Source organism: Acyrthosiphon pisum, chromosome A1 (assembly GCF_005508785.2).
Source record: "Acyrthosiphon pisum isolate AL4f chromosome A1, pea_aphid_22Mar2018_4r6ur, whole genome shotgun sequence".
Taxonomy (NCBI): Eukaryota; Metazoa; Arthropoda; class Insecta; order Hemiptera; family Aphididae; genus Acyrthosiphon; species Acyrthosiphon pisum.
Genome location: NC_042494.1, coordinates 58,262,372 through 58,273,370, shown reverse-complemented (window position 1 = coordinate 58,273,370; position 10,999 = coordinate 58,262,372). Strand labels below are relative to the sequence as shown.

General features: G+C 28.4%; 1 protein-coding gene across 1 annotated transcript in view; it reads right to left on the bottom strand.

Annotated features, from left to right (window-relative positions):
- The window catches only part of LOC100167928 (insulin-degrading enzyme), a 36,507-nt gene extending 27,407 nt beyond the window's left edge, over positions 1–9,100 (bottom strand). The window contains exon 1 of the mRNA XM_029487310.1: positions 9,033–9,100. Coding sequence (XP_029343170.1) covers positions 9,033–9,085 — 53 coding nt within the window. The 5' untranslated portion in view covers positions 9,086–9,100. The remainder of the gene's footprint in view (positions 1–9,032) is intronic.
- Positions 9,101–10,999: the final 1,899 nt, after the last annotated feature.

The window sequence follows — 10,999 nt, the reverse complement described above, 5'->3', positions numbered from 1 at the left end:
GCTCAGATCGTTTTTCTTATACAGTGATATTATATCATTGAATTCAAATTTAATACTGTCCATTATACAGTGACCCACTTCTAACCTACTGTACAGCAGAGCGACATCCACTTACCCACCTTTTTTTTTTAATGGCCTGGTGAAATGTCAAAATTGGCCTGCCTAAAAGTTTGCACACCCAGAAAAAAAACTGAAATGACGCCCCTGTTATAAGTACCTAATAGATATTATGATATGATTAATTTGGAATTTATTATAGGTACCTATTATAGGTAAATTTTTTTTTAATACCATAGATAAGTATATATATGTCTAATACATAGACTGATATACCGTCTCCGCTCAGAATCGTTTTTCTTATACAATGATATTATATCATTGAATTCAAATTTAATACCATCCATTATACAGTGACCCACTTGTAACCTACTGTACAGCAGAGCGAAATCCACTTACCCACCTTTTTTTTATAAGCATTTAAAGTTCAAATTTCGACAAAATTTATCAAATTTAAAATTTAATAATTATTTTGTAGTTAGTTTTTTTGATAAAGGTAGACAATATTACGAGGAATCTTGTATTATATTTTTAAATCTTAGTTCTAAAAAGAAAAATTTTTACAAATTCTTAACCCAAAATAATTTGCTAATTTTCGTGATTTTTGTTAACATATTTTGTTAATTTTTGAACTTTAAATGCTAATAAAAAAAACTGTAACTAAGGATTTTTAATATATTTCAAACGTCATTGTAACAATATAGTAGGAGCCATGTATTAAATTTTCAAGTATTTTTACTCAACAAATAAAGTTTTATTGACATTCATAGAAAAAAAACTAATAATATTGGAAACTGAAAATGTCCCTAAATTGTTCAAAACAAATCAAAATATTTTGAAAATTTTATCATGCGTAGAAAATGGAAATATAAACAACCAGTGAAAATTGCATGTATCTACAGTCATTCGTTTTAAAGTTACACTAAAAACCAAAATCAATGTTCTCGAAAACAGATTTTGTGTAAAAATTCCCGTTTTACCTTAATTTTTCTTTTGTTTTTCACGGAGCTTTTGAAAACTATTGGAAATTTTTTATTTTGACCTCCCGAATGCAGCAACAAGATTCACTTTCCCATCAAACAAGATACTGTTGAAGTAAATCGAAGCAGTTTTACTGCCCCAAACTGTGATGACAGACACAAAAATAAAAAATAAAAAATAAAAAAACACACATCATTGTAAAATCAATACATTCATCGTTCCACTCAGAATCTCAAACGATTTTAGGTGAAAGCATTTTATCTTTAATATGTTGAGCGTGAGTCAAACAAACCTGATCTAAACCTATTCAGAAAATTTGGAAGATTTGGATTAAATGTGTATAGAAGTAACATTTTTATTTTAAATGAGAAGCACCTTTTTTTACTGTAAATTAATTAAATGATTTTATACTTAAAAATCTAAATAATTATGAATATGTTCCTTTGACCTTCAGCATATTATTTAAATATTCCAATAATCAGAATTTGAATAAAGACATGATTAAAGAAAAAAAGGTGGGCGAGTGGGTATACGGAGGGTACCACTTTGCTGTAAGGTAGGTGTATAGAGTGGGACGTGGGTTACTGTAATGGATTTGTTAAATTTGAATTCAATGATATTCAAATCATCGTAGGTATGCAAAAGGATACTGATCAAATACGGTCTGTCATCTTTCATTACTCGTTATATTTTATGGTATTATTGCTATTGAAGCACCTATGTATAATATAATATATAAACTTGTTAGTCGTTACTACAAAAAACAAAATCGATTTTCTCAAAAAAATTCTGGTTATTATTCTAATTTTTTTCTTTTTTGTTTTGCATAATACTTTTTAAAATTATTGAGAATTTTCAATTTATTATGACCTCTGAAAAGTACCAACTAGTTTACAACTAGGTACTTTTAGATTCTGAGTGGAACGATGAATGTATTGATTTTACAATGATGTGTGTTTTTTTATTTTTTTTTTTCATTTTTTATTTTTGTGTCTGTCATCACGGTTTGGGGTAACAGTATCTTGTTTGATGGGAAAATGAATCTAGTTGGTGCATTTGGGAGGTGCTTCGCTCAGAATCTATATAATAGGATTGTGTTTACTTGGCGAATTATGAATCATATACTGGATATTTGGATAAATATTTATGTAAATTTACATTTAAAACAACCCATTTGAAAATATACCAACTTAGTAGAAGGGTATAGGGGAAATGTCCACACATATTAATAAGGTGAAAACACGATAGCCCCCCCCCAAAAAAAAAAAAAAATTTGGATAGCTACAATTATTAGTAATACAGTGGTGCACACTAATTATCTTCATTCATAGGCTTTGTGTGCTCCAATCGGGGCCGTTCATAGGGAAGAGATAGGCAACGGGTCCATTTTTCCCCGGACCCCACTTTAGAACAATTTCTAGAGGCCCTCTAAAAACTTCAGATTGGCTTATGATTTAGTAACTTTTAAGGCCCGTCATTGCTAGAATCTTCTCTATGAAATTTCAATAAAACAATTTAATTTCGTTTCTATAGTTTATAATTATATTACGTAGGTACATAAAACATTAAACATACTATACTAATTGACAATTGTAATGTGATTGCATCGTAAATGTGATTATAATAATAATTGTAATTTATTATTGTCATGATACTGGAATGCGAAGATTAATTATACAAATATCCTAATTTCTTTGTAGAAATTTGTTATTCGAATTATCGACGTTGCATTATAGCATAGTCGGCAGTGACTATAGTTTTTATATTTATTAGTTATATTATTTTAGTACTGAAGATTATAAGTTACATTAACACCAATATCACGAGTTTAAATGACCTTGGTTGATAAAATTTGATTGCAACTTTCTGCAAATCTCTGTGACTATTTTTTTTATCATATCGTGTTATGATTAAAACTACAAAATTAATTTCCCCAGATCCCCAAAAACATTTGAGCAGCTCTGGTGCCACTCATTTAATATCTTCATTACAAACTCCAGTATTATACAGAAAGTTTGTAAGGTTTTTAAACTTTTGCAGACTTTAATCAAAAAATATATAGGTATCCAAGAGCAGTGGCGCCGAAGTATTTAAAATATACTATATGCCATTGCACATCAAGGGGCCCTCTATCATCCGGGGCCCGTCTAATTTAATAAAAGGATTAGAAGCAATCAAAGCACCTCCATATTATAATGCAATGTTTAATAATTTTTTTGTTTTAACGTAAATTGTGGATCCAAAGCGGGGTCCCCTGCAGTAGATACAACTGCCCAAGAGTGGATGCGGGTACAGCCGTATAGCCGTATAAGACCCAGCCCACTGTCTCTGCAGATATTATAACGGCGGCACTGTTTTGACTTTTTTAAATGCTAATTTCAGTTTATTACAAACAAATAGATACATACACAAAGGATATTGGGTAGGTATATTCCCCAAAAAATGTATACCTACTTATGGTAGGTACTTAATAAAAATAGGCAGAAACGTTTGGGAAAAATATAAAAATTAAAACAAAAATATTTCAGTTCAAAAGAATAAAGGTGGAAGCTGCAGGACAGGGTGTGCTTCTCTTAGTGTGATTTTCTGTGTTTTATTGGCATATAATTTACGAATTATGCGCTGATAACCTATGGACAAAAGTTAAAATATAGGTAGATATTATTCCATAATGTGTAAACCAAAATGCGCATATAGTACTAGACTACTAGCTATTACTACCTACGACCTACGCCATCTACCTATAAGGCTATATAACCTAATGTACACCTAAAATATATTTTATCATAATATTATGTATTTATATATGTATTACAAAAGCCATTTTCAACCTGACCAGATATATCGTTGGTATAATAAAATTATATTATATATATTTTAAAAGTACCTAATATAAATATTGAAATATATACAATAATGTCGTTATTATATCTATAGGTATTGTCACGTTGCCACGTAAACTGGCCAACAATTTTTTTCCGTATATTTGATTATAATAATCATAATTATGTCAATGCAAATAATGTTTATTCGAGTAGGTAGGTATACGTATACACATTTTTATACCTACGAACTACCACTAGTCACTACACATATTCTAAAATGATTGTGTTGAACATTTTATCTCAATTTACTATTGCAAAATCATTATCTTATTAAATATGAAAATATGAATACAATACATCATTATGCGCGCTATGCGGAAACGCTAAAAGTATAGATAATATTTAATATTATAATATATTATATTACAACTAGCTGCCCGACCTTCCTCCGGAAGAAATAAATAAATAAATAAATAAATAATAATAATAACAATAATAAATAAACAAACAAACCGGTTTCCTTCGTCTCCAAAATCAAGTTAGATTCTTATATATAACAAAGAAAATAATAATGTGAATATTTAAATATTTTTTTTTTATAACGATAACTGATAAAAAAATACAGTTATTCCTTAGTTTTTTAGATTCTGAGTGGAACGATGAATGTACCTATTGATTTTACAATGATGTGTATTTTTTTAATATTTTTTTTTTTATTTTTTTATTTTTGTTTTAGGACAGTAAAAGTGCTTGGATTTTCTTCAACAGTATCTTTTTTGATAGAAAATTGAATCTTGTTGGTACTTTGGGGGGTCAAAAGTAAAATTTTTCCAATAGTTTTCAAAAGCGCCGTGAAAAACAAAAGAAAAATTAAGGAAAAACGGGAATTTTTATGCAAAATCTGTTTTCGAGAAAATTGATTTTGGTTTTTGGTGTAACTTTAAAACGAATGACTGTAGATACATGCAATTTTCACTGGTTGTTTATATTTCCATTTTCTATACATGATAAAATTTTCAAAATTTTCAAAATATTTTGATTTGTTTTGAGCTGTAAACGGACAATTTCAGTTTCCAATTTAATTAGTTTTTTTTTCTATGAATGTCAATAAAACTTTATTTGTTAAGTAAAAATAATTGAAAATTTAATACAAGGCTCCTACTATATTGTTACAATGATCTTTGAAAAATATTAAAAATCCTTAGTCACTGTTTTGTTTTTATTAGCATTTAAATTCAAAAATCGACAAATATTTAAAAATCACGAAAATTACCTAATTATGTTGAGTTTATAATTTGTAAAAATTGTTCTTTTTAGAACTAAGATTTTAAAATGTAATACAAGATTCCTTATAGGATCTACCTTTATCAAAAAAAAAAAATGTCTACAAGCAAGTCAAATTAAATTTTTATGAGTGTTTGAAATTCATATTTTTACAACATTTGATATTCACTCGATTTCTCATGTCACGATTTCCTTATTTTGTTGTAATTAAAATACGATGACTGTAGATACTTGACAATTTCACTGAATGTTTATATTTTCATTTTCTATACACCATACAATTTTGAAAATAATTATTGTTTACGGACATAGTCGGTTTTCAAATTTTTTAGTTTTTTTTTCTATAAATATCAATAAAATTTTATTTGTTGGGTAAAAAAGCGTGAAAATTTAATGCAAGCTCCTGATATATTGTTACAACAGCAATTGAAAAATATTAAAAATACATAGGCACAATTTTTTTTATAAGCATTTAAAGTTCAAATTTTGACAAAATTTATCAAATTTAAAATTTAATAATTATTTTGTAGTTAAAAATGAATAATATGTTCAACTATTATAGATAAGGATTGAAAATTTAAAGCAAGTTTCCACTTAAATAGGTTATATATAAATTACTTTGTTCACAATAATATCATCAAATATACTTCGTAATATCATACGCTGTTTGATCATCTTCGCTCAGAATCGTTTTTCTTATACAATGATTTTATATCATTGAATTCAAATTTAACACCATCCATTACAGTAACCCACTTGTTACTTACAGCTGAGCGACACCCACTTGCCCACCTTTTTTTGTTTTACCCTGCGCTTTTGAAAACTACTAGGAAATTTAAATTTTTGCCAACTGAATGGTGCATATATTGGTGTAACTTCATTCACTTTTCCATCAAACAAGATAATTTTGAAGAAAATTGAATCAGTTTTACTGTCCTGAAAGGTGATGACAGACACAAAAAAAAATTTAAAAAAAAATATTAACCTTATACCGGGTGATTCATTTATCATTGAACACTCATAATTTTTTTGAAAATATTTTTTTACATAGTTTCAAGTCGCTTACGAAACAATGTTTTTCTTAAAAAATTATATTTTTTATCCTTATAATTTTTTAAGTTTTTTACTTTTTTGAATGACAACATTGGGTTTTAATTTTATATTCCAAAGCAGAATATTTTCCTAGTATTTTGATACATGAAAATCGAATTTCGGGTGAGTAGCTTATGAGTTATAAATAGGGCTAGGAAAATAAAGCACTAAAAACCTACAATAAAGGAATTAAAAAATTGCCAATAATACTATAAAAAAAGCATTTTAACCAAGAAAATGCAACTAAAAAATGACTTGAACATTTTTAAGTTTAACTGAAAAATATTTTTAATATCAAAAAAAAATTTATTAAACACATTTTTATATGTTCACAATAAGTAATTCTTAGAACAACTAGGCACAATTTATAAATATTGAAAAAAATTAATTAAAAACCGTTTTATTAAATGTCGATAAATATCAACGTATTACGTAACTATTACTCCCCATTCGGTAATCACTTTGACAAAATCTAAGAATCTATTTTCAGAAATATTTTCCGATAAGGCAATAATATTTCACAACGAAATCATGAAATAAGTATATATAATAACTAAATAACACAATTAAAATAAATTAATAAATAATAATTTGGATAAATATGTACGTAAATGTTCTAAAAATGTTAAATATGCGTATAAATGTATGATTAACAAAAACTAATTAAAAAGCTAATAAACTGACAAAAAAGTACCAAAAAAGCATTTATTTACGAATATCATAAGAAAATGCAAAAAAAAGTAAAATCAAAATTGCATATTTTAACTCTGTGATGAATGAATCGAATTTTGTTTTTGATTAGCTATGTCCTGTATTACTATGAAAGAAAATGCAAATGCTACAAAATCCTAGCCCTAGTTATAAATATTCAAATTTTAGATGAGTGGAGTGGAGTGGTACGGGGTTACCCCGCGAAATGTTTGTCCACTTCTCCACTCATCTAAACTTTGAATATTTATAACTCATAAACTACTCACCCAAAATTCGATTTTCATGAATCAAAATACTAAGAAAAATATTCTGCTTATAATTATAATAATATAATTTTTTAAGAAAAGCGTTGTTTTATAAGCGACTTATGTAACTATGTAAAAAAATATTTTCGAAAAAATTTAGATTTTTTGAAATAATGAGTGTTCAATGATAAAAGAATCATCCGGTATATAGGTAATAAATATTATACAATGACATAATTTATAACTTTAAAATTATGAATAATTACAAATTGTGTGTTGGTGTATGAACTTGATCAGCGGAGTAGATACGATTTTTTTCTGGGGGGAGGGGGGTTTAAATATATTTATGATACAAATTACAAGTTATTATAGTTAAACTAAACGTCATTTTTATTTTGTTTCAAATTGGTATCAGTTATAAATAGTTGCAATAGTTTTATATTAAACTGTTATAATAATTCATAAAATAAAATCCACTCAACGTCGTTATCGCTGTTTTTGTCGATTTTATAATTGGTTATTATTTCAGTAATAGTTATCGAGGCCTACCTATGATAAAATTGTTATCGACGATAATTTTGTCGACTTGTCGTGCTATATAATGCCGAAAGTCTCTTATCACAACAATTTTCCCAAAACAAAATACCAATATAATAAAGATTTTTATTTGAGAGGGGGGGTGGAAACCCCTTACACCCCCCTCCCACCGTAACTACGCCACTGAACTTGATCAATTATTATTTTAAGTAATATTATTGTGTATAATATTAGTATTTATATTTTATAATCAATGGTATATGGTGGTGGGTAGCTTAGTGAGGCCAGTGAGGGTCTTTGTGTCATTCAATTATTCAATATTGATATATTATAATAAACATTGCCATACAAAATTACAAAATATAAAAGCATAATATTTATAGTAGGAATTAATAAGAGAATGGGAGTTATGGCAGGACTAAAACAATAACAGTTTTAAAATATTACCCGATCGGGGCAATACCCCCTCCCCTAAATACGGCCCTGAATATTTTAGTCCTGATCCAAAATATGATGACACAATAAATAAAAAAAATACACTTTATAAAATCAATTCATGCTACACTCCGTTCAGAATATAAAATGAAAACGATCAATGTCAATATTAAAAAATATTCAAGTGTGAAGTTTTTAATATTATAATGCTCTGTTAATTCAATGCCGATCTTGAATTAAATTATATTATTTTCGATTAGACTCACCCAATGCGTTTTAAAATACAATTGATAAGACCATGAGTACACAATAATTGTATGCAGCCTAAATGTCTAATATATTAATATATAATATGTACACATTCGAACAAGTCGAACAAAATTGCGTAACAATAATAAAATTATAATAATATATGTAGGTACCTACGTCTTACAATATATCTTTGTCTTGCCTCATGTCTGTTCAAGCTAATACATTTTTTAATCTGTAGGTATTGATTGATCATATAATTTATCACAACTTTTCAAAGTGTAAATTTTTATCTGGGAACCTTTTTTTCTTACCTAATTTTTCTAAGAAAAAAGTATAGCCAGTGTAAGTGTATTCTTGAAAATATGTTTTTTTGTGATATTGTATGTTATTTGATTGGAATTTTTAAAAAAAAATGTTTTGTGTAAAGCCATAAACATTTTTAAAGACCGATTGAAATTTAAATTTTGACGTCTGGATTGTCAAATATAAAATAACGATTTATGAACTTAAGACTTATGAATAATATGAAAAAAAATATATAGGTAATATTAAAATTATAGAGTTCATGTCTATACTCTATAGTACCTATACAGAACAAGATGTTACTACTTACCTTAGACCAGTGCCGGATCTAATAGTCTCAGGAGACCGGGATGCAACTACCATTTGCGGAGGCCCCTTCAAAAAAAATTTTCTCGACATAAAATGTATCTATTTATTTGATACGTGTTGTCGTGTTGATATATTAAACAAACTAAAAAACACAAAATTTAAATACCATAATTTAATAGGTAAATTATGAAATTATACATTCACTCAGTGTTCTCATACCTACCTATTATACCACGCTTAGATGTGATGTAATCATTAATGTATGCTTCTGTAATAGTATAATATAAATTAAGAATAAATATCATTAATATGACAATGGCTGTATAATATTCTCTATGTTGTCCTAAAATGAAAGGACACAAATATGAATCAGGTACAATTACCTGAATTGAATACAAAATTATTTATCAATCCTTTATATTTTTTTAATTCATTGTTTTGAACATTTTTCTCCATCTTTTAGATACACCACTTTCAAATTGTCTGTTAGACATGTTTTTTTGTCAATAGTCAATAGAAGATAGTGTAGGTAGCAGCGCTGGTGGAAGGGCAGGGCAGAAGGGGCATCTGCCCAGGGCCCCGCCATTTTGGGGCCCCGCGCCTTGTATGGTATTTGATCATTTGTAAGCTCATAATTTTGTTTCTTAAGTTCATAATACAAATCTCGGCTGGCCGTCTTCAGTTGCGGCTTGTGGCCTGTGGGTTTTTCATATAGGTAATAAAAAATAAAATTATAATGCTGACGTGCGACGGCGACGTCCAAAATAATCCGCTGAAACAATTTAATTGGTTATGTGCACATCAATTCCATTAAACTGTGTGTTTTTCTCATCCTGGTTATAATATAGTTCATGTTATTGAAGTATTAGAGACGAATACATTATTCGAATACATTAGGCGGTATTGAGTATAGAAAATAGACGTACGATAGCGAATCAAATTTATTCTCGATACACGTCTGATGTACGCATTTATCAATTATCATTATTTCTTGGAAATCGCTCAGTACTTTTCAACAAATATTATTTCTAAATAATTATTATCGTCGGTATCTGTGTTTCATTCCACGACTGGAATTCGCCACTACGTCACGTGTATCAATTTACAATTAGGTACTATAATAGGTAAACTGTATACCAGTTACCAGCCGGACACCAGCAACTGCACGTATTTACCTACATTGGTAAGTTTTAAATATTTATTTATTTTCTTTCTTAAATACTAGCTGGACACGGTAATGCGTCGTTATTGATACGTTTGTGTGATTATGCGAGCAGTATATTACTGCGGTAGATCGCGGACTCCGCGTGCTGTGTTGACCCGAGATAAATATAATTTTATCTAGATAAAGATAAAGATGACTAAATTATTTATTTATTTTGATAAATTCAACACTACTCGCGTGCACTTTTTTTGTTGTAGTTTTATGTTTTAACTGTTTTAAGAAATAAATACATATTGAAGAGTGAACGCTTAATACATTGTTTAATTGAGTACATGAAAAAAAAATTATAGGTAAGTTATGTAAAGTTGAAAAAAATTTCATACAACCTATAAGTAATAGAACTTGCAAAAAAAAATGTCTAGGGCCCATGCAATACCTCCCGCCGGCGCTGGTAGGTAGTTAGGTACGTAAAAAATAAAACTGACAAAGGTAGAAAATAACATATCCAAAAGTCCGAAACCAATAACACTGCACCAAGGCATATGTCCGTAAATCATAATCCGTATATTATATATTAAGTGTCCCGGTGCCAGTTTTTCAAATTTTCCACAATACTAGTTTTAGTTACCACCTCAATTATAAGACTTTTTTACTAATATACTCTACCCGATATACCTATTTAGGGGGGCTGATAGGGTGTATTATATCCAGTGGTTGATTTGGAAATAAAAAAGAAGGGGGACTCTGATGATGTTGGATAAAACGAGCGTTCCACACAAAAATTAATCGTCACATTGCCGTGG